We start from the raw sequence: 26,152 nt of genomic DNA on the forward strand, positions 1-26,152 counted from the left end.
GCTGTTGATTTGTTTTAAATTTTTGCATCAGATGATAATTGCAGTAATTTTGAAAGATTTTCAATATCAATACTTTTATCTTATTATATTTTAGTTTGAAATAAACATTTGATGTTACCCTAAATGTAGTTACTTAACGTTTTTGCAATGGAAAAAAATAAGGTTAGTGTGAAGACACCTATAAAGTGTTTTATTCCATAACTTAGTGAACAGCTGATTCTGGTTTCACTTGAAAAGTACGCAAAAATTTAAATATAAGGTCCAGTAATGTACAAATTGAATGGCAAAGAATAGTTAATTCTTAATATATAAAGGTTGATTTCAGTCAGTTTCATCGTGACTCACAAGGGCATTTGTAAAACACCCTTTTGTATATTAAAAGACCCTAACCTTAGCCACGGTGATATCAACAGGTTCGAGCACTGCAATCCATCTCTGTTCTTCTTCTGATTCCTGGGGAAGACCTTTAACCCAGAGGGAGCAAGGTAGGCTGCCATTATCAAAAGTATTCACATTAACCTGTAGACAAGAGAAAGAAGAAATTCAGAAATTTTAGTGAAAAGAGTATTTGTTTATAATCAATTCTTAACTGCCCTCTACAGTTTCTTTTATTACAGTTCATTAAAAAATTCTGGATAAATTTATTTTATATGACTCCTGGAACTCCCGTAATAAAACAATCAGGAATACAGCTTACAGACATAGAATAACAAGAGACAGAATTTTAATAATAAATTCATTATTTTGATACTTGCCTACAGATCACAGTGCTTATATCTCAAGTTTAACAAAATAAAATATTCTTTATATACCATTTCCTCTAGAGATCCTCTGTGTAGGAGCTCCAACACAGGGGAATAGCCCTGAATGGAGCTGCCACAGCTACTCCCTTACCTCTTGGTCTCAACAATTTGAAGTCAAGAGACCCATTAACACAAAAACCACTTGAAGTGGGGAGCTGGAAGGGTGATTTTGTGACCTGAAGGTGGGTATCTAAAGATTAAAGAGTAAATTCTGTATATTCAAATGAATCTTACCTCTAAGTCACAGTGCCAGTTACCAAATTAACCAAGTGGTTGGCAAAAGTTAATCAAATATACTAACAATCAAATAGATTCCTTGTGTACGGTACGGGCCTTCTCTAATCTTCCTGTTGTAAACATTTAAAGAAGAAACCTTATAATAAAAATAATTGTGCAAATACATTTTATTTTCTTTCCCAACATTATGACCAATCACTCTATTTTAATTCCTAACTCCTCCCAGTTGTTCATGCTATAAGGCAGCATATTAAATTAAAAAATTCATTAAAGAGGATTAGCTTAGAAAATTAAAAAATATTGAGTTTTCCCAACTATGGTAAAAATTCAATAGAGCAAATAAAAGGGATTTAGTTGCTCCTAATATTAGGATAATCACTAACATGAAAAGAATATCCCTAAAGAGCGATTGAAGTTGTTGTTCTAACCCTTATACCTTTGGATGAACTAGAGCCAATACTTCCTTGGCCTTGCCCCAGTAACAAAATTACCATTAGTATTATTATTATTACTACTTGCTAAGCTACAACCATTGTTGGATAAGTAGGATGCTATAAGCCCAAGGGCTCCAACAGGTAAAATAGCCCAATGAGGAAAGAAAATAAGGAAATAAACTACAAGAGAAATAAAGAACAATTAAAATAAAAAACTTTAAGAACAGTAGCAACATTAAAAGAAATATTTCACCTATAATCTATAAAAACTTCAGAACAACAAAAGGAAGAGAAAAAAGATAGAATAGTGTACCCGAGAGTACCATTAAACAAGAGAACTCTACCCCAAGACAGTAGAAGACCATGGTACAGAGGCTATGTCACTACCCAAGACGAGAGAACCACGGTTTGATTTTGGAGTGTCCTCATAGAAGACCTGCATACCACAGCTCAAGTCTCTCTTCTACCCTTACCAAGAGAAAAGTAGAAACTGAACATCTACAGTATAGTAGTTAACCCCTTCAATGAAGAAGAATTATTTGGTAATCGCAGCATTGTCAGGTGTATGAAGAAAGAGAATGTGGAAAGAATCGGCCAGACTATTCGGTGTGTAGGCAAAGGAAACACAAGCCGTAACCAGACAGAGGGCTCCAAAGTAATTCTGGCTTGATAGTCAAAGGACCCAATAACTCTCTCGCGGTAGTATCTCAACGGGTGGCTAGTGCCATAGCCAACCTACTACCTTAAAAATAATAATTCTAAATTAAAAATACCCTCCTATTCTGATAAAAACAGGTTCCCAACTTATCCGAACAAAGCAATCTATGTTGCTTATCCTCTGGGCTGTTTAAACCACCAACCTACAATGTTAAAAAATTACACCTTATTGTGAATTCATGTTTCTGTATCATAACCTTTTCCTCTAAAGGCTCAACTCTTGGCCTATGTCTTCTTTGAAATTTATGGTCAAAATGCAATCACATCACCTACTTCCCTTCAAAGACGACTCAAATCTGTGCCATCATCATACTGAACCTGGGGATCCTTCAAAGTTAAGAACAACGGCAGAGAAATTCTGGTATGTCAATCCCCTCCTGCCAGTGGTTGTCTCACACCAGTCTTAGGCCCTTCAGGAGGAGGAGTTCTCCCATTCTTCTAAAAGATGTATTATGCAACAAGCACTATTGAATGGAGACTCTTCTTAAGTCAGCTTGCCTTAAATTTCAGCCAGCAAGAAATAGCCTTGAGGCCTATAGTACTCCAATAACGGAGAGGACCCTCAATTCACACAATAATTTAAGTCTTCGGACCCCTCTACCTGTGGCAAGGGAACCAGATTAGATAAAACTAAAAGAATTCCACCCAACAGACTTAGGTTTGCCTGCAGTAAAGGTGGAATACTCTACAATTCCCAATCAGTAAATACACTTTTATGCCCATCTAGATTTGATAGGTCCCACTGAAAAAAAAAATAATGACTTGTCCCTGTGATTGGAAGTTTTAATGAGAACACATGTAACCTTCGGGTCCTAGTTAGGATACTGATAATGAGTGTATAAATTCAATCTCTTGGACATTGGCCACAAATTCTCAGGACCCCGAACACCTGAAAAAGGGAGCAAATTTCATTAAGTTTAACGACGGCCAGTGAAAGCAGTTAACGGATGAGTGAGACGATACATCTTCACTCTTGAGCCTAAAACAAAAGTGAGGGATCTCACTGGGCGAGTGTATGAGTAGGGTGGTCGGTCTACCACCCTTAACTAGCGCACGGTTGCTGACACCTCACGAAAAAGTTTATAGCTAGATTTCAGCTCGATCCAAAACATATATCCATAGTAAAGAACGAATGGTATTGTATCTGTGTAGGAACAGTCATACCAGCAAATGTTAAAGGATGACTGTGTACAGTACTAAGTAGATGCAAATACTTACAACTTTACCACTGAAGAGAACCATCCCCTGGTTTTCTAAGATATCAGGGTCAGGCAAGGTATGCAAGGAGCAATCTGAACTATCTGTTTCCGATGTGGGGGACAAATCTGAAAGGGAGCTGAGGACCTCGTGCGCTCTTGAATGGGTAACAAAATCCGTCAGTTTCATTTTGCCGCAGAGCTTATCTTCTGAGTGACCAAGGAGAAGGGAAGACATATCATTTGCTGTCAGGATCTGAAACAATAAGAAATACTTTTACCAAAATATCAACTGAGAGATTGAACACAAAACCAACTCTGTACCTGTGGACATACAAAATACAATGCTCTAATTAAAATCATAGTGGTAAAATCTAAATGGATTCTTTTGCATTGAATTGAACCTTAAACAGTAAATAAAAAGCTGCCCTGAACTCGGTGCAATTCTACATACACTGCTTTAAGACATGCCAGTTTTCTAACTAACCGCTTAATCATGAGTATATGAAAGGCATGCCTCCAAGACAAAGAATGAACAATATCCTCCCCTAATCAAGTACAGTAGAAGCAAACATGGTAAAGAAAAATCATGCCCAATCAACAATTTTAGCCCAATACAGTAGTTATAAAATATTCCCATCCTAATAGTACCTGACACATGGGATCTGGTCAGGTATAGTTATTAATAAGGTCTAACTTTAGTGTAGAATGATTTACTTCAGTGTAGAATGATTCACAGTTGTTTAAAATTTATGATGCAGTCAGTTGACACACTGAATGAAAAAGAATAAAGATAATGTATACATTTTACAATTATATAGAGAATCAGACATGATATATCTATTACAGAATATATTGACCTTATACAATCATGCAACCTTCACTATAGACCCATTTTCTTGGATAGTGTGAATTAAGTGACTGAGATTATACTAAGGAGAATTTCTACTTGGACGCAAAGAAAACAAATAATGGTACCAATTAACTTGGAGTAATTAAAGTAACAAAACCTGTAGTAATTTTAGAAGTTAAGCCATAATGACAAGAAAAAATATGTCTTAAGGGGGTAGCAGATCCCTACAATTCAACAATAAATTTACTTGAATCACTTTAAGAATGCTATACTATCACACAAAACCAGCACGTACAACGACAGGCGACTTTGTTTATAACAAACTAATTCCACCTTCTTGCTAAGAAAAAATAATTACTTCACCTAACATACAAAACCTACCACATTCGACATCAGACAACTTTGTTTATAAAAGCTATTTCTAATGGCTTGCTATTGAAGGAGAAAAATGACACCAGTTGCACATATTTTTAAATCTGGTTTTCCATTCATAGGATACATGCTTGATGAGTTTTCTTCCCATCTTTTAATCACGGCACTTTGATTGTACTTCCATTTAACCCAATCCTCCCCACTGTTTGACCTCCTGCTATTTCCTCATCTCATCAAAAGTGCTCCTCCAAAACTCATATCACATCCATACCACCTAACATCCTTGAGAGATCAAACTATTAAACAGCCTCTCCTCACAGCAACTACTAAAATAAGCTTAAAGCTCAGGGTCTTGCTTCTTGCAGGTATATCTCTTGACAGTTAATCTTTTATATGTTGGAGAGAGCTGCTCCTAAGCAATATAGCATTCACCTAATGTCCTATGAAGTACATTAAGTGTAATTACATCATTCGCCTAATAAGCAATTAACAATTTGTTCCTACGCATATACAAACATTATGCAAGTGCTGACATCTCTCATTAACTCAAGCAGTGACAAAAAGGATAGAAGGAACAAGAAGGAATTGCCAACTGTTCCTTCTTGGTTGGTGAGGCTGCTTTCTTAAATATGCTACTATGGTTAGTGTGTACCTCAGACATAAGGACCACATTTGCCTCTCTCTACCTTACAAATGTTGCACACTGACCATTGGTCCCCTCTTTCTTGGGTCCTGGGGTCTCTACTACTGTATGTAGTTGCGTAGCACTCCCCGCTCCCTCACAGGAATTATTGTGCATCCGTCTAAGGTAACGTGTTTGGCATAAATCTCAAGGAAAGGTAGAATAACTGGCTCTCCTACCTCTTTACTGTTCCCTTCACAATGAGATGTAGCAGCTGAATCCATTGCATACTGATCAATGTCAGATAATGGGGAGTTACTTGATGGACCTCCTTTCTTGCAGCTAAAAACCAACACATCCATTTTCTGGGCAAGGAGGATGGGTTGGTGTATAACCGAACATTTCTCTTGCTGCCCCTAGTTTGACAAAGCCATAGCCCTTTCCCTGTTAAGGAGACTTTTTCAGTGTCCTAGTTCTGGCTTCCTTTTAAGTCAGTACTGGCTAAGAACTAAGTGTTTCTACACCTATGACTGGCTATGAGGAAGTTGTTGAAATCACCTTCCCCACTCACATATGGCATCCAGAAGGATGATATGTCCAAGGAAGGAGAGAACCTTCAAGTTTGGTTCTAAGGGACTTTTTCTCCACGAGTGAGTTTCCCTATTTCAAAGGTCAAAGGTTTATATATGTATAGGAACAATAAAAAATATTTAAAAGGTAATTTGTAATTTCCCTAGCCTTGCAAACCTGAGTCCTTTGAATTAATTTTTTTATGTTAGCCACCTTCGAAGTCGTAGGTTTAAGGGCAAAAGCAGCTGCCTGTCTTTAGCCAAATACAGTAACTTGATGATTCAATGATCGTTCAAACATCACCAAAGTCTCAGGTTTGTATAGCTAGGAAAATTAAAAATTACTTTTAAATTTTGTTATATCTACTATCAAATCCAAAAGTACACATTTTCACTTTTGGATGAATATCATAGCGTAAAATGCTAGTTTGTTACTTCAATAAATAAAGAAAAACTCAAATGAAGTAAGGAAAACAATTGCGTGATGACTAACACAATTACTTAAAGAAATTAAAAATGCTCAGTTATTCCTAAATAAAAAATCCAGTCGGTTAAAAGTCACCAACAAGGCTTCACGAATGACTTCCAACCATAAGTTACAGCTAAAGAGCAAATATTACACTTAAATGCAATCATCATTTAAATAAAAATGCATTACAAAATTAAAAAAAAAACCTTCTTTCACAGCATCAGCATTGTTTATTATCCAATCTGATATGTATACTATAAACAAAAGGATTAAAATTAAAATTTCCACAAACTTCTTAAAATGAGCATGACAACAAACATTCCCAGACTTCTCAAAATGAGCATGACAACTTGAATGTAAAGGCTGTAAGCCCTGATAAGAGAAAAAATAGCAATAACAAAACCCCATTTACTAATAACCACAACATCATTTCTAGAAATCACTATGAAATCAAAAGCTAAAAGCTAACAAGCAAGACTCAGAAAAAAAAATATAATCCAGACTATAATTTGACGTAAATGTGTCTACGGTTCAAAGTCACACATAAAAACATACCAAGGTATCAACAAGGCTATACACAGCAAGCTGACTTCACTAATAAAAGCAATTGGGGTAACACACACTTCCAAGAAACACGATGGCAACTGGAGCGATCGCAGGGGGGACGAAACGAATGGTAAAACGGGAAATAAAAAAGAAAGGGATGGAGTAACTGTAAATATCAATGGGGGATTTCATTAATGTCATACCTTAATTAGTCTCCAGACTCAGAAGTGTACAGCAATGAAGTATAAGAGAAACTGTTAAGCATTTATCTATTTAAACTTTTAAAAGCTAAAACAGGGAGTAAAATGAAGCATTCCTGGCTAAATAAGCGTACTGTGCTACCACTAACTAGTCCATGTTCTAATTGCTTAAGACCATACATTTTCAACTCGCCTCATAAAGCATCCCAGAATATTTCAAACCATGTGTATTAGCAAAAATGGCTTGAGATATTGTATCTGCCTACAAAAGCATCTTTAAACTTAAAAGATACAGCCAGCATCTTATAATTTGGCAATACAAGTTTGCAGAGCACTAATAAGTAGCCATTCATTCAGTGATCTTTTTAATCATAATAATTCTTTTATGCAAATTCTGTGCCAGCCACAAAATAAAAATACAAGAAATATATGAATGTAGTTTTGGCCAGGCCTATGAGAATCAGATATACTGATTGAGTGATCTATTTTAACTTCAATGATAAACGTTATACTCATACCTCAATATACTGAAAAAAAAAATAATTGCTAACTATAAGAATCCAGCATAAAGAAAACCTTTTCCTCCTTACATTGAATTTGCACCTTTTTATCTAAGGAAATCTCCTTCGAGTTCCTGTTTACTTATGATTCCAACTTGAACGATGACACCAACCATCTACCTTCCAAATATCCATGCCCTGTGAGCTACGGTTTTGCAAAGACATATCTATGAATAGCAGAGGATATTTAACCCTAATATTTCATAAATCATTTTTCTATCTCTGATAACACATGCAGTAGAAATGCCTTCTGCCAGTCTTCAGAAAGCTAAATAAAATGAACAAAGATACTGGTAACTAAGGTCTTACCAGAAAACTCTAATCATATATGACTCACTCTCAACATCTAAACAATTGCAAAATTAAACTTTGTACTGGAGTGGTAGGTATGTGATGTATCCATAACAATATTAAATATTACACACACAGTTTCAACAACCAACTTCTCTACCATTAGAGTACCACAGGTGTCTAAACATTCATGTTAATCTCAAGGAATAATGACAGTCTCATAAATTACTCTGAATAACTGTATTTTACAACAAACCTACGTAGAGTTGTTTGTTTTGACCAAAGAGCCAACAAAATAGAATCAAATTAACTACTAATCATAAATAGCAAACATATCATCTAGTCTTATACAACAACCCTATAAATAATTATGCTAATTCATGCAATTATAGGATATTCAATAAAATATAGAGAAGTAACGGATCAAGTAGTGTATGTACGATTTACAACGTACAGTATAGCATGAAGCTCCTCAATCAACTAAAACTAAATGATGAATGCTAATTCTCAAACTGGTGGTAATAAATGTGCAATCACCAACATATACAGCAAAGTGGTTATACAAAGCAGTACTGTATAAGCAAATAGTGTTGTGAATGGTTGAGCCAGAATATATCAAGAGTAAAGTAATTTGCTAAACATATGTATGAGTTTAAGTCAGATAATCATATCCAAGGCAAAATGATTTGTTGATGAGGTGGAAAAAATTGACTTAAAGAAAAACATGTGTCTAGATTCAGAAAAAAATAAAGAAAGTTTAATGTGGCTAAACTCTAAAGCAGTGGCTCCCAAAGTAGGGGAACTGCCCCTAAGGGTGGATTGATATGGGAGGCAGTAAGGCAAAATTAGCGGTTGGAGGCAACAAGGTGGCATTAAGAGCAATTAAGCAGTAAACAGCTTACTCTTCTTTTTTTGTTTTACAAAATCTTAACCCTTTTACCCCAAAGCTATTTGGAACTTTACAACCCTTAACCACCAGGCATTTTCTTTTTCAAGCACATTTTGCAAAATATATATTTTTAAATTGCTCTAACAGCCTTAATTTTCGTCATAGAGAGGTCAGGTTGGTCTCATTCTTTTGGAAAATGCCTGAAGTTTCTCATAAAGTAATAAAAAATATGCAAAAAAAATGTAAATAGCAGTTTTTTGCAAGGACGTACCGGTACGTCCATAGGGGTAAAGGGATGAGTTTTGTGAAACGTACCAGTACGTCCATTGGGGGTAAAAGGGTTAATGACAAAACATGTCATAAAACTAAAGTAAAGAAACATGTTTGCAGTTTATAGATAATAAATTTGACAGTGGAATTATAAACGAATGCATAGCTCTTTTAAGTAATTACAAGTGGAACAAGGGTAGTGCGTAGGGACACCATCTGCAAGCCAAGGGGGTGCCAGCCTGAAAAAGTTTGGGAACCACTGCACTATAGGAACATTTTCTTTTACTTTGCTCTTCAGCTACCATATACTAGTGTAAATGAAAAAAACTATAAATATACAGTACAACTTAAGAGCCTGCTTATCCTAAAATCAGTTGGGACCAATTTAATAGAATCATTCACTTACCCTGGATGAAGAATCAAGTGTGAGGATTGCTTTATTTGGGTTAACAATAGATGTCGGGAAAACAGGTCCGCTAGTTCCACCTCCAACGAAGTTATGGAAAAGCCACTGACCAACGGGGCCCTTTTCAGAGAAACCAAATGACCCCTTCGACAGCCCCGGAGAGAAGCTAAAACTATGGAGACCATTGCCTTGAAGAACAATAAAAAAATAAGATGCGGTTAAAGCAAAAACACTAAAAAGAAATTCTTTGTCTATTATTTGGAAACTTAATGATTCCACATTTTGATAGCAAATGCCAATGTTATAAAGAAAATGGAAATACTACAATTTTTTTAAATAATTTGTATTTTGCAAGCTATACAAACCTGAGACATTTATAAGGGTTTACTCCTCAAAAGTGCGCCAGGAGCTTACCCATTAAAATGACGATTATTTGTATTTGCGTAGGTACAAGCTACAAATTTCAATAAATAATTTGTATTTATCCTAGTTATACAAACCTGTGTCATTTAAATGGGTAACCTCTTTGTACACTTTTGAGGAGTACCACCTTATAAATGACGAGGGTCTTTATTCACGTAGGAAAAAACAGTATTTAAGGTTTTTATAAATGAAAAATGGGAATAACAATAAAACAGAAAAAGAGCAACATGGATACGTGAGCAAACTAAAGTACAGTGAACCCTCGTTTATCGCGGTAGATAGGTTCCAGTCGCGGCCGCGATAGGTGAAAATCCGCGAAGTAGTGACACCATATTTACCTATTTATTCAACATGTATATTCAGACTTTTAAAACCTTCCCTTGTACGTAGTACTGTTAACAAACTACCCTTTAATGTACAGAACACTTAATGCATGTACTACAGTACCCTAAACTAAAACAGGCACAAATATTAAAGGTGATTTTATATCATGCATTTCCTAAACATGCTAAAAAGCACGATAAAAAATGGCAACCAATGTTTTGTTTACATTTATCTCTGATCATAATGTAGAAACAAACTGGAGGTAGAGCTTTGCTTATCACCCAGACATATTTCCCATACTTTTCCCTTAGAACTACATCACATCTTCCTACTTTAGATATATATATATATATATATATATATATATATATATATATATATATATATATATATATATATATATATATATATATGTGTGTGTGTGTATATATATATATTTATATGTATACACATATACATACCTACATATATACATAAATGCATGCATACATATATATATATATTACTGTATATATATGGGTTATGGAAAAAATCCGCGAAGTGGTGAATCCGCGATGGTCGAACCGCGAAGTAGCGAGGGTTCACTGTAGAGGATATTCTAACAACATATAAGAAAAAGAAGTTGATATGGGCAAGACATATAATGAGAATGACAGATAATAAATGGACATTAAGAATAACAGAATGGGTCCCTAGAGATTGCAAAAGAAGCAGGGAAGGAAGAGAAAACGATGGATTAAAGATTTAAATACTAAGAAAGTTTGCAGTTTCAGACTGGCATACTGGCATAGAAAGACCACAAACAGAAGCAAGTGGAAGGACATGTCTGAGGCCTTTGCCCAGCAGTGAACTAGCAACAGCTGATGATGAAATGAAAAATGAATTCTCATATTTGCAAAATAAGAATACTTATATAGACAAATAATCAATAACAAACGTCAATTTCCATACCTGGCATTACACTGAGACGTGGGACAGAGGTCGCATGATGCAACCTACTAGACTTGCTGGGTACTCTAGGAAAGTGAGAAAAACTGGCATTGTGAGGCAACTGCGATAAATGGCGTCGACATCTGTAAAAAGAGGGTCACCAAGTTAACAGTCGAAAGTAATATTTTATGGTTCAACAAAGAGCCAACACTTATCTAGAATACAGTACTGTATAAAAATTATAAATGGAAAAATTGGATTTAATAATTTTCGCAGCAAATTCTATTGAATTTGCAAACCCTTAACGAAAAATGTATCTCTTCAATTAAAGGAATCTTGTAACATCACTCAAAATTAAATTAGCAAAGGGATAAACATACAATACTGTCTTTTAATCACATTCTAACATTGAAATACACAGCTGCTCATTTTTCCTCTTCTAATTACAGTACAAGGAATGAAGTGAAAGTAAAATTTCAATGTACTGTATTATGGTCAATTTGCAATAAACTGAACTGAAAATTATATATTGCCAGAGTTTTGCATGTTACTTAAAAAAATGTGGGTAGAGTTTTGCATGTAACTTAAAAAAATGTGGGTTAAAAAAATGTGGGTAGAGTTTTGCATGTAACTTAAAAAAATGTGGGTAGAGTTTTGCATGTTACTTAGACAAATGTGGGTAGATTTTTGTATGTTACTTAAACAAATGTGGGTAGAGTTTTGCATGTTACTCAAACAAATATGGGTAGAGTTTTGCATGTTACTTAAACAAATGTGGGTAGAGTTTTGCATGTTACTTAAACAAATGTGGGTAGAGTTTTGCATCTTGCACAAATGTGGGTAGAGTTCTGCATGTTACTTAAACAAATGTGGGTAGAGTTTTTTATGTTATTGAAACAAATGTGGGTAGAGTTTTGCATCTTGCTCAAATGTGGGTAGAGTTCTGCATGTTACTTAAACAAATGTGGGTAGAGTTTTGCATCTTGCTCAAATGTGGGTAGAGTTCTGCATGTTACTTAAACAAATGTGGGTAGAGTTTTGTAAGTTATTGAAACAAATGTGGGTAGAGTTTTGCATCTTGCTCAAATGTGGGTAGAGTTCTGCATGTTACTTAAACAAATGTGGGTAGAGTTTTGTATGTTATTGAAACAAATGTGGGTAGAGTTTTGCATCTTGCTCAAATGTGGGTAGAGTTCTGCATGTTACTTAAACAAATGTGGGTAGAGTTTTGCATCTTGCTCAAATGTGGGTAGAGTTCTGCATGTTACTTAAACAAATGTGGGTAGAGTTTTGCATCTTGCTCAAATGTGGGTAGAGTTCTGCATGTTACTTAAACAAATGAGGGTAGAGTTTTGTATGTTATTGAAACAAATGTGGGTAGAGTTTTGCATCTTGCTCAAATGTGGGTAGAGTTCTGCATGTTACTTAAACAAATGTGGGTAGAGTTTTGCATCTTGCTCAAATGTGGGTAGAGTTCTGCATGTTACTTAAACAAATGTGGGTAGAGTTTTGTATGTTATTGAAACAAATGTGGGTAGAGTTTTGCATCTTGCTCAAATGTGGGTAGAGTTCTGCATGTTACTTAAACAAATGTGGGTAGAGTTCTGCATGTTACTTAAACAAATGTGGGTAGAGTTCTGCATGTTACTTAAACAAATGTGGGTAGAGTTTTGCACGTTACTCAAACAAATGTATCATAAAAAAATTTTCCCTTAAAACTTATAAAGAACGTAAAACAAAGCCAGCAACACACATGATGTTAACAATACCTGAATCGATCGAGAGGCGATGGGTATCCAGGAGTGCCGAACCTTTCTGTATTAATTCCCAGAGCTCCAAAATGGCTGTGCTTCCATGGTAGTAAACCCTAAAAAGTATAGACAATTAAAATGCATAGAAAAAAATTTGAGACAACTTTATAATACTAAAACATGTTCTTCATATATACAAACCACTACTGCAAGATTATGTTAATTCCCAAATAAAAGTTACTTTGTCAGTTAGTTAGAATGAAAAAATCTTTTACTACATTTACCAGCTGGGAGAACAAGAAATCTTTGTGCAATAGAGAATAACCATAGGGGAGTACTGACAACAGCGCACCTTGCAAGCCATAATGTAGACAGTAATAAAGGGTCTCTTCAGCAGCCTTCTTTAAATTTGCCATGCTCTAATTTTCAGTGTTTTATTTCATTACAAAATGATTCTTGTGAGATGTACGAAAGTCTAAGAATACAACTTAATATCATTTCACACTTACTGACAAAGTACCAGACATTGCTTCATGAAAGACTAATATTAAAATTTGTAAGAGCTGGCAGCTCATAAATTACTGTACAGTACTGTACTTAGTATATTCCCAGGTAGATTAAAGGAAGTTTCAAAACGAAAGCAAAAAAAAAAACCACTTCCTCATTGTTGGAAGCGTTTACAAACTTATTTATGACAACCATTCAAGAGGTATGGGCTCTTAATGTCAATTGCAGCAGTTTTTGTTGAATAAAACTACAATCATCCAAACAACCCATACAATTTCACCACTGATAAAGAATAGCACCTCATTGTGCATCTAGATCACTCCTACTAAGAAATACATGTCAAACACAACAGCAATCAGAATCTTCTCATACAATAAGTGCCTAGTCTATTAACTCCCATGATACATCTCACCACTTTTGCAGCTTCTTTTCCCCCTATTCTTAGTGACCTTCAAACCACATTGTGTAATGGTCCATGTCAGTTCATATCCTCACGTGAACGACATTCCATCCCATGGGTAAATTGATACTTCCTACAGGTATGGATCTGACATTTCAGTGATAGGACAATCACTCTCTTGATGATAACCAGACAAATCTAAGACGCTTCAACCTCACAGCAATGTCAGTCCTAACTAGGATGCTATTCCAGGCCATGGTTTTCAAGGTTACTCATAAATGGCAGAGGCAAGGGACGGTGACAATGACCTACAGACTGATTATACAGTATATACATAGGATCAGTGGACAAGATCCTTCTCCCCACCATGCTAAGACCAGGCTGCTGATAAATCAGCAGGTAAACCAATAGACTCACAGCCCCATCTTTAGCTTGCAAAGATGGTGAGGTAGCAGACACTACAAGAAACTATGGAACTTGAGCGGGAATCAATCCCCAGCAAGGCAGTGATGTTTCCAATAGGCATTACCTTCCCAAGTACCTGATCCAAGTCATAGGCCTGATAATGTCAATTATTGTTGATTTTGGGTTATTCTAATAATTACACCTGAACAAGATATGGTGATGACTCCCTACTAGCTTAGTCAAATGGCCACTGACTGGGTTGCTTCCCTTCACTCTTCCATTAAAAAACAAATGACTAAAAGGAACACATCTTTAGATTGTTCAAACTTACTATGAAACTTTAGTACATACAATATTTATTAGAAAAATTAAGTAATTCCATTGGAGATCAGTTAATAATGTAGTGCCTTCCACTGTGGTGGCATTGATGCCATATCTCAGAAGGAATTAATCATCACGAAAGTTATAACCCCGTGCAAACTTTAAAAAACTTTAAAAATATCGATAGCTACCCTTAAAATAGTTATAGTTTCAGTTTTTTGTTAATGTAAAAGTCATGGCCCCCTAGTGGAGTGTTGAGAAAATAAGACGGTACATGGCAAAACTGTGATTGCCAGTAGGTGCGCCATATCTCATTTATATTTCTGATTCCTCATTGCAACAATCATAGTCGCTCTACTCGCACTTCAGATTATGATATTGAGATTTATAGTATTTAAATTATCATAGTTTAATATGGATGCCTGCTTTGCTATGCATTCTCATGTGAGTTGTATTATTTATAAGGGAGAAAGTTAAAGGAACGACTTGATGTGTGGCCGTCCTAACCCAGAAACCAAAACATTTCAAAGTACACTGTACAATTTATTTATAAGAAATGTGTTTTCATCCAAGTAAAGAACTACCTTGGGTGTGAATCATATCTGGAGGAGAAAAGGGGAAAAGAATGATATTTTTATGGCATTTCTAACTAGCAAAGATTAATTATTCTCCCATGTGCATCTTGATTGCCCAGTGCTTATCTTCCTTCTTGGTAGTTTAAAATCATTGTAAAAGTCAGTCAGCCCTTGTCTTTTACAAGTCCGGTTTATGTACAGGTATTAAGGCAAAATGTTCTTACATTTTTATCCAGTTAGGTGCTTTCGTATTATTGTTTTATCCTTAGCAAATGGGATGGCCCACAGACTGGGAATCCTTAATTAATGGTTGAAAACTCCAATCACAGTTTTAAACTTGCTTACCATGGCTGGCAAGATACAGTAAGTCCTTGTAACAACGGTTATCATCTAAACATTACAGTATAGTATCTATTGTAAAAACTCGAAAAATCTTCAGAGATGAAGCTCAAAAGATGAAAATTTCAGAAAACCTGTGAGGATAACATTGACTTAACAAGATACCAAAAATAAATCCATGCTACTTACTAAAGTAGGTGTTGATGCGCTCTTGACAAATGGTGACTGAGAGCTTATGTTGAGATGCTGGTTACCTCTGTCAGGGATAAAAAGGAAACAATGGTTAGCTAACGAAATGTAACAAATGGAAAATATCAGGAGAGAGAGACGAACCAAATAATCAAGAATCATTCTTTAGCAGATTATGGGCACTAACTATCTTGTTCTTCCAAAATAAGATACAGTATACAAATGGAAAATATCAGGAGAGAGAAATGAACCAAATAATCAAGTCTAGTTCTTTAGCAGATTATGAGCACTACCTATCTCGTCCTTCCAAAATATGATACAGTATACAATCTCTTTGGTTTATCCAAACAATATATAAAACTGCTGTACAAATAACTTCTATAAAGCGACATATAAAACTGCTGGACAAATAACTTCTATAAAGCGACATATAAAACTGCTGGACAAATAACTTCTATAAAGCGACATATAAAACTGCTGGACAAATAACTTTTATAAACCAACATATAAAACTGCTGGACAAATAACTTCTATAAAGCGACATATAAAACTGCTGGACAAATAACTTCTATAAAGCGACATATAAAACTGCTGGACAAATAACTTTTATAAACCGACATATAAAACTGCTGGACAAATAACTTCTATAAACCGACATACAGTATAAAACTGCTGGACAAATAACTTCTATAAACCGACACATAAAACTGCTGGACAAATAACTTCTATAAAGCGACATACAGCATAGAAGTGTGCACGTATCATCACTAAGAGAATGCTAGATAACTTAATTCCTAAATGCAAAATACACAATCTTCAACACAAAAATATAATTTAGGACAAAACCCAAACATCTTTTCCCAGTAATACGCTCTGTATCAATTAAGAGAATTTTTTTTATGTTATTATTTATATTTAAATAAGGACCTATCGTATTTCCTTAGATTAAATCATACAAGCATACTCATTTGCTAGACATCATCCAGACCCTATTATCTATACATTTCATTCCATGTTTATTCCTAACACTAAATATTCTATTATAAATAAACTTGGCATAAAAAGCACTTATACTTTTCCTGGTAAAGTCGTAAAAGCTATCTGTAAGTTCTCTTATAATGCAGGGGGTCCTCTGGTTACAACACACTCAAGTTATGACAATTCTCCATTATAAATGAGCTTCCATAAGGTACAGCCATTAAAAAAATCCTTGCAACTCAGTTCCAAGTTATGACATTTGGTTCATTAACCCTTTAACCCCCAGGCTATTTGGAAATTTCCAACCCTTAACCTCCAGGGGATTATTTTTTTCCCAGCACATTTTGCAGTATATTTTTTTTTAATTGCCCTATTAGCCTTAATTTTTTTCATAGAGAGGTCAGGCTGGTCTCAATCTCTTGGAAAATGCCTGAATTTTCCCAAAAAATATGAAAAAAAAATTTAATATTTTTTTGCAAGGACATACCGGTACGTCCATGGGGGTAAAGGGATGGCTTTTGTGAAACGTACCAGTACGTCCTTTGGGGGTAAAAGGGTTAATAGGATAAACAACTTGCCGACAAAGAGAGCAACTAATTCCACGGGGGTAGCACATTACGCATGACTTTAGCATTAGTTCAGCATCTTCGTTTGCAATATGCATTCAGGATTAGTGTTCCTCTTTTTTTTAATATTTTTAGGCTTCTTTCTAATGCCTGAAAAGTGTAAGGGAGACGACTTCCGATGGCAGCGTGAAAGACAACCACAGGAATGAAAGTGAGGAATTGTTATATGTATTACTTATTGTTTACTAGTACTCTATAAGTGTAGGTACACTTCTGAATAGGGTACAGGTATGTATGTATGTATGTATGTACATACATACATACATACATACATACATACATATATATATATATATATATATATATATATATATATATATATATATATATATATATATATCTATATACAGTATATATATATATATATATATATAACATTATATATATATATACATGTGTATATATATATAATTATATATATACACACATAGATATATATATATATATATATATATACATACATACATACAGTACATAAATATCTTTCCAGTAATACTTCGCTCTCCCCGTCCCTCGAGTACAGGGGTAGAGAGGGTGGTCATACCGTGGTAAGAATGGGGTGCATATGTGTGTATACCTCTCTAAATATTTATCCGTCATTTCTGACGGGTCGTGTACACTAGTTGTACATATTGATCAAATTTACAAGAAAAAATATAGTTATAGATTAAAAAAATACGAGAGGCGAGATGGAGTGACATTGGATCAACAGAAGGTGGCATTTAAAGGGCATTGACCTCGTCCAGAAGAAATTTTCGTTAGACCGATTTCAGGCTTTTATTCTCAAATATATATAGTAGAATGTGTATTAACCCTTTTACCCCCAGGGTATTTGGAAATTTCCAACCCTTAACCCCCCAGGGGCTAATTTTTTTCAAGCACATTTTGTATATTTTTTCTAAATTGCTCTAATAGCCTTAATTTTTGTCATAGAAAGGTCAGGTTGGTCTCATTCTCTTGGAAAATGTCTGAATTTTCTAAAAAAAAAAATATATATATATATAAAAAATATGCAAAACAAAATAAGCAGTTATTTGCAAGAATGTACCGGTACATCCATGGGGGTAAAGGGATGAGTTTTGTGAAACGTACCAGTACGTCCTTTGGGGGTAAAAGGGTTAAAATATAAATATGAGTATAGAAATTTTGTTTAGCTTTAATGTGTTTTAATACCTTCACGGATGAAGTGACGTGAATATTCACGGAAAAGTGCCTTATTTCATGTTGCAAATGTCGTCTTGCTTACTGCATTAAATTATATAATATTGTTGAATTACAGTTTCTTTTTATGAACTTTTGATACAATAACTGAAATTTATGATTTCAGTTGGACTTCTGTTTGTATCTCCAAATGTTTGTAAGTCTAATGTTTGTAAGTAAAATGTTTGTGTCTAATGTTTGTGTTGAATGTTTGTAAGTTGAATGTTTGTGGCGAATGTTTGTAAATTGAATGTTTGTGTGTCGAATGTTTGTAAATTGAATGTTTGTGTGTCGAATGTTTGTGGCGAATGTTTGTAAATTGAATGTTTGTGTGTCGAATGTTTGTGGCGAATGTTTGTAAATTGAATGTTTGTGTGTCGAATGTTTGTGTGTTGAATGTTTGTAAGTGGAATGTTTGTAAGTTGAATGTTTGTAAGTCTAACATTTTTAAACCGAATGTTTGTAAGTCTAATGTTTGTAAATCAAATGTTTGTGTGTCGAATGTTTGTAAGTCGAATATTTGTAAGTTGAATGTTTGTAAGTCTAACGTTTTTAAATCGAATGTTTGTAAGTCTAATGTTTGTAAGTCTAATGTTTGTGTCGAATGTTTGTAAGTCGAATATTTGTAAGTCGAATGTTTGTAAGTCTAATGTTTGTAAATCAAATGTTTGTAAGTCTAATGTTTGTAAATCAAATGTTTGTGTCGAATGTTTGTAAGTCGAATATTTGTAAGTCTAATGTTTGTAAATCGAATGTTTGCAAGTTGAATGTTTTTGTGTCAAATGTTTGTAAATTGAAGACCTTCTGTAGTGAAGATGAACAGAGCGAACTAAAAAAATAAACCATAAAAATATTGGCAAAAAAACGTTGAAAGTAACAGGGCTCAAAACTAAGGTTATAAGGAAAGATAGAACATACACTGAGGTAGGCACAGGAAGCACTAAATGGTAATATTATTATTATTATTATTACTAGCCAAGCTACAACCCTAGCTGGAAAAGCAAGATGCTACAAGTCTAAAGGCTCCAACAAAGAAAAATAACCCAGCAAGGAAAGGCAATAAGGAAATAAATAAACAATATGAGATACAATGAACAATTGAAATATTTCAAAAACAGTAACAACATCAAAACAGATATTTCATAACATGGAAGAACGGAAGAAAAATCAGCATTTGGTACAAAGCAAGATGCTACACGGCCAAGGGCTCCAACAAAGAAAAATAAACCCAGTAAGGAAAGGCAATAATGAAATAAATAAACAATATGAGAAACAATTAATTAAAATATCTTAAAAACAGTAACAACATCAAAACAGATATTTCATAACATGGAAGAATGGAAGTATTTGATACTGAATGTGACAGTGATTTTAAAAGGTCAGAGAAGATAAATCGCAGAATAGGTCAAACAATAAAAGCTAGCAGGTGGTCTGCAAAAGATTGGGAGTGAACTTTAACTGGTCGTGAAAATGCAGCCATTTCTACTCCACTGCAAATCTAGTATGGGTGGCTCAGTCTAGTACATCTTCGTTGATCATGGTGATATGCAAACCTTTCACCATATATATTTATATATATATATATATATATATATACGTGTGTGTCAGTAGTTTTAAACTAAGTGTTTATCTAATTAATATTTATGTATATATCTCACAATGAGTGTTATTTCCAAAGTATAGTTGTTTTCTGTAATGATATATAAATTGTGTAAATTTTTTACTTACACATATTGAGTAACATACTCCCATCAATTGTAAAATAGTAATTTTATATATTTTGACATTAGTTAAAAGAATGCTTTATTCTGATAGGCCTACGTAAAACAAGGGCTTAGAGAGAGAGAGAGAGAGAGAGAGAGAGAGAGAGAGAGAGAGAAGATATTACTTCTTTTTCCACCCAAATTAGAACCGGCCTCCTCTACAGCCACTAAATTATGTATAGCCTATATCAAGAGAAATGTCAATGGCACCGCTGACTCGGGAGCTTTCAAGGTCACAAACACACACACACGCACGCACACACATCAGATAGAAGTCTCTCGATGAGAGTGAGTCAAGAAAAAGAAGCTGTTAATATCCTATAAATAGAATAGGCTTACCTGTACGTCAATATCTGCATTGGGGGGTTTCCTTTGACACACACAGATACATACGCACGCACACCAATACACTGGCACACACAATACACCACACAACACACACATTATATATATATATATATATATATAGGAGACATATATATATATATATATATGAGATATATATATATATATATATATATATATATATATATATAGGCTATATATATACATATATATATATAGGTTATATATATATATATATAGGTTATATATATATATATATATAGGCTACATACATATATATATATATATATACATATATATATATATATATAAATCTCAACAATGAATAGCATACGAAATCGTTCACCCCAAAAATCCCTCCTTCGTCATATATTAAATGTCCATTTCAAATGTCAAGGTAACTGACTAACAAGAGTATACCAAATAAAGGTCATTAAACTAATCGATGTTATCTTTTATCATCTCGTACTCGACTCGTCCGGTTATCTCCGGTCAGAAAAAAAATAAAATAAAATTCACTCGATCTGTGACCTTCGTTTTGGTGGGGTTATAACTGGAATTGATATTATTAAATAGATATGTTATATTGTTTATAGATATTTATATTTACGTATGACGTTTCTTGAGAAATATTTTGATTATCAATAGACTGGCATATTCAACAAAATCATATCGAAATGTCAATACTACATTGTCTCGTCTGGCTGGGGAAAAAATATGATTTTCCTCCAACCGTTGAGATAATTAACATTCACAAACACAAATACAAACACACAAATTAATTCTCAACTCACCAGGACGAATAGTAGAAGATACACTTGAAGGGACAGAAGTCCATTTCACCGATTATCTAAAATGGAAATTTCCCACCAGCGTTCACTTTTCAATGGAAGTCCAGGATTTTTATCCTTCTCCCCCAGACGGGAAAACGCGAACACGCAGCCCAGTCAGGGGCTGTCAGACAGTCACAGACACTTTTAACACAATGAGTGTCTGGTAGAGATTTTTGTTTCAAAGCATAGAATATGATATACCGAATGGAAAGGCGATATGTCGTTGAAAATCTACGGGCTAGACCCGCCCTAACTCGGTGAATGCTCCTCACTCTCCCTCTCTTTCTCTCTCTGTCTCACACTCACACACCGTCTGAGGCAGACACATAGGCGCCCGAGAACATCGGTTGCTTATTTTTTATATATGGTCATAAAAGAGTTCTTAAATACTTTATTTTAAAGGTAAGAATCATATCGTGTAGTAAATATGTATCACTTTAAAATAATCTCGATATTAAATGATATTATTATATATACAATTATAATAAATCGGTAAGAAATCCCGAAGTGGCAACCTCAAACCAAAACAGACATGCCTGCAGTTCGATAACTTTGCAACAGCTGACTCCTCGGTGGTTAATGCTGCCATAAGGAACAGTGGATTAATAAACACATTAATAAACGAAATTAATCCAGTACAAAATATATATTGAAAACATAAAAAAATCCCAAATAACAAAAATACAATATAAACGACTTCAAGGCCACATTTTACTTTGACATATGAATAAATAAAACCAGAACTACGACTGACTTTAAGAATATATTATATCAACAGAAGCCAATGACTTCCAAGAGATGAAATGAAGACATTTTCTAAAGACTCCCGCCAAATTATGTGAATTTTCTAATTCCATAAAACTGTCAATTCCAAATATTATTATTATTATTATTATTAGCCAAGCTACAACCCTAGTTGGAAAAGCAGGGATGCTATAAGCCCAGGGGCCCCAACAGGGAAAATAGCTCAGTGAGGAAAGGAAACAAGGAAAAATATATTTTAAGAGCAACAATATTAAAATAAATATCACTTTATAAACTATGAAAAACTTTAACAAAACAAGTGGAAGAGAAATAAGATATAAGATATAACAGTGTTGCCCGAGTGTACCCTCAAGCAAGAGAACTATAACCCAAGTCAGTGGAAGACCATGGTACAGAGGCTAAGATTAGAGAACAATGGTTTGATTTTGGAGTGTCCTTCTCCTAGAAGAGCTGCTTACCACAGCTAAAGAGTCTCTTCTACCCTTACAAAGAGGAAAGTGGCCACTGAACATTTACAGTGCAGTAAGAAGAATTGTTTGGTAATCTCAGTGTTGTCAGGTGTACGAGGGACAGAGGAGAATATGTAACGAATAGGCAGACTATTCGGTGTGTGAATATGTAGGCAAAGGGAAAATGAACCGTAACCAGAGAGAAGGATCCAATGTAGTACTGTCTGGCCAGTCAAAAGACTCCATAACTCTCTAGTGGTAGTATCTCAACGGGTGGCTGGTGCCCTGGCCAGCCTACTACCTACAAAGTTTATTCGTGTATCAATTTCGTTGCTGTTATATAAAAAAATCCCTGTTATTTCTCAAGTAGGCCTAGAAATGACGTAAAGGACACTGGGCCTGGGTACCAAATGTCATTATTATTATTATTATTATTATTATTATCTCCGCCAACAAAGTTAGGAGGAGGTTATGCTTTCGCCCCAGATTGTCTTTTTTTTTTAACAACTTCCTGACCACAATTTTACTCAGAGTACTGAAACTTTCAAGGATTGATTGTGTTGAGACGTGAGAGCGATTCAATTTTGATAGACCTAGCTCAAAGGTCAAGGGCGAGCAAAAGGTCGACCGATTTAACACAGACTTCAAATAAGCCTACAGACTAAATTGATTCTACGAAAGGCAAGCTGGTTTCGAGAAATAAACTGCCGTGGGGGAGGTCTGCACTCAGCGTGCTTTTCTAGTTATTATTATTATTATTATTATTATTATTATTATTATTATTATTATTATTAGCCATTCTACAACCGTGGTTGGAAATGCAGAATGCAACAAGCCCCAGGGCTCCAACAGGGAAAAATAGCCCAGTGGGGAAAAGGAAATAAGAGAGCATAAAAACCATTAATAATTAATATAAATATAAAATATATCAAGATCACTCAATGTTAAAATAGATGTCATATGCAAACTATAAAAGAACAAATTGAATCAAACCTGTTCAACATAAAGCATTCGCGGTAAGATTGAACTTCTAAAGGTCTACTGATTCAACTACAAGAAGGAATGAACGGGAAGAGTCGAGAAAACAAAGGGACGGAAGAGAATTCCAAAGCCTTGCAGTGTCAGGATTTAAGATTACTTGATTAAACATTAGACCAAGTGAGCTGGCATATTAAAACATTAGACCAAGTTAGGTGGCACGTGCTAAGAGATCATCTTACGAGAGGAACAAATTGAGAGAGAGAGAGAGAGAGAGAGAGAGAGAGAGAGAGAGAGAGAGAGAAAGAGAGAACGTGGCACGTGTTAAGAGATCATCTTACGAGAGGAACAAATTGAAAGAGAGAGAGAGAGAGAGAGAGAGAGAGAGAGAGAACGTGGCACGTGTTAAGAGATCATCTTACGAGAGGAACAAATTGAAAGAGAGAGAGAGAGAGGAGAGAGAGAGAGAGAGAGAGAACGTGGCACGTGTTAAGAGATCATCTTACGAGAGGAACAAATTGAAAGAGAAGAGAGAGAGAGAGAGAGAGAGAGAGAGAGAACGTGGCACGTGTTAAGAGATCATCTTACGAGAGGAACAAATTGAAAGAGAGAGAGAGAGAGAGAGAGAGAGAGAGAGAGAGAACGTGGCACGTGTTAAGAGATCATCTTACGAGAGGAACAAATTGAGAGAGAGAGAGAGAGAGAGAGAGAGAGAGAGAGAGAGAACGTGGCACGTGTTAAGAGATCATCTTACGAGAGGAACAAATTGAAAGAGAGAGAGAGAGAGAGAGAGAGAGAGAGAACGTGGCACGTGTTAAGAGATCATCTTACGAGAGGAACAAATTGAGAGAGAGAGAGAGAGAGAGAGAGAGAGAGAGAGAGAACGTGGCACGTGTTAAGAGATCATCTTACGAGAGGAACAAATTGAAAGAGAGAGAGAGAGAGAGAGAGAGAGAGAGAGAGAGAGAACGTGGCACGTGTTAAGAGATCATCTTACGAGAGGAACAAATTGAGAGAGAGAGAGAGGAGAGAGAGAGAGAGAGAGAGAGAACGTGGCACGTGTTAAGAGATCATCTTACGAGAGGAACAAATTGAAAGAGAGAGAGAGAGAAGAGAGAGAGAGAGAGAGAGAACGTGTCACGTGCTAAGAGATCATCTTACGAGAGGAACAAATTGAGAGAGAGAGAGAGAGAGAGAGAGAGAGAGAGAACGTGGCACGTGTTAAGAGATCATCTTACGAGAGGAACAAATTGAAAGAGAGAGGAGAGAGAGGAGAGAGAGAGAGAGAGAGAGAGAACGTGGCACGTGTTAAGAGATCATCTTACGAGGAACAAATTGAAAGAGAGAGAGAGAGAGAGAGAGAGAGGAGAGAGAGAGAGAGAGAACGTGGCACGTGTTAAGAGATCATCTTACGAGAGGAACAAATTGAGAGAGAGAGAGGAGAGAGAGAGAGAGAGAGAGAGAGTGTGTGTGTGTGTGTTACTGATAAAGTAGAACAAGAAAGAAGGCGAAAGAACAGAAAACAGAGAAATGTGGAAAGAAACTGGTGTATCATAAGGAAATAACACGATATGAAGTGTCTGAATACAATTTAACGCTGAAATAAGCCAAAATAGGGGAAAGTCGAGTCATAATCTATATTCTATAAGACTAAGCAGATTACTAAATGTATATATCAAAAGATAACCACAAACTAACCAAAAAACCTTATGTTCCCTACAGAAGCAATAACGGTTTTTAAACAAGAGTAAATTGCAGCAATGTTTAAGAAAGCGTGAAGCGTATTTTGAAACAATTACATAGTTGTGGTTGATGAGTATTCTTAGCAAGTACGTGATTCATTATAAAATGGATTTGGTTGTTTTCTTATGAGAGATTTTTTTTAAGTAATATTAATTATATCGATATTTTGATACGTTAGTATTGTGAAGACACTCTTCTCAAATATATATCAAAGACAAATTTTTTTTTTTGAGCGATGCCTAATATTGAACTAAACTTTGGATAGTTGATTAAGGTTTTCGTTATCCTCACAATTAATACAATATACAAAATTTATTGGTAAATAAGCCATTGAGATATCTTCTTTTGCAAGCTTTATGCATAAGAACAAAAAAAGGTACATTACACAGGAACTCGCTAAGGAACAGTAGGCCTACGCTTGGTTATGAGACTAGCCAATTCTTACACCAACCTTATAATGTGCGTAAAGCGGGATTTACACTCTCGAACGGTTATTCGAACTCGTTGTCGAACCTGCTTGCCAAACGGTTCGAAAGAGGTGGAATCGGTCACAAATGCATAAGGTTTGTGTAAAACGAAGTCCCGCCCACAAAAGTCGGGCAAGAACTAATACCCAGTTCAAACGTTCGAACATCACTTTAAATACTTGGTGTCGAACCGCGTTCGACGAACAGTTCGACCGTTTTTAAACCGCATATATTATTCAGCAGTTGAAAGCCTTTACGTCAGAGATCTTTATAACCACCCCCATATTGAGAAAAATAAATAGACATAAATCGATCGATAGATAGTTGGATGAAAGACAGTAAAGATGAAAAAAATGTTTTTAGCTCAAATGACAATGTTAAAGGGGATTACGATACTTTATTAATAT

At 35.1% G+C, this 26,152-nt stretch overlaps 1 protein-coding gene across 6 annotated transcripts in view; it reads right to left on the reverse strand.

The window, feature by feature from the left end:
- The window catches only part of Pask (PAS kinase), a 131,493-nt gene that overhangs the window by 70,364 nt on the left and 34,977 nt on the right, over nt 1-26,152 (reverse strand). For 5 of the 6 annotated variants that reach the window (XM_068389570.1, XM_068389575.1, XM_068389572.1 and 2 more), the window contains exons 2-7: nt 15,599-15,665; nt 12,881-12,978; nt 11,133-11,254; nt 9,435-9,622; nt 3,410-3,643; nt 391-519 (exon numbers count right to left, since the gene is read on the reverse strand). In XM_068389570.1, coding sequence (XP_068245671.1) covers nt 391-519; nt 3,410-3,643; nt 9,435-9,622; nt 11,133-11,254; nt 12,881-12,978; nt 15,599-15,665 — 838 coding nt within the window. Of the gene's footprint in view, nt 1-390; nt 520-3,409; nt 3,644-9,434; nt 9,623-11,132; nt 11,255-12,880; nt 12,979-15,598; nt 15,666-26,152 lie in introns of those variants that run through there. The other variant, XM_068389573.1, reaches the window with a different exon arrangement.

The sequence above is a fragment of the Palaemon carinicauda genome, chromosome 16, assembly GCF_036898095.1.
Source record: "Palaemon carinicauda isolate YSFRI2023 chromosome 16, ASM3689809v2, whole genome shotgun sequence".
In the NCBI taxonomy this organism is placed as follows: domain Eukaryota; kingdom Metazoa; phylum Arthropoda; class Malacostraca; order Decapoda; family Palaemonidae; genus Palaemon; species Palaemon carinicauda.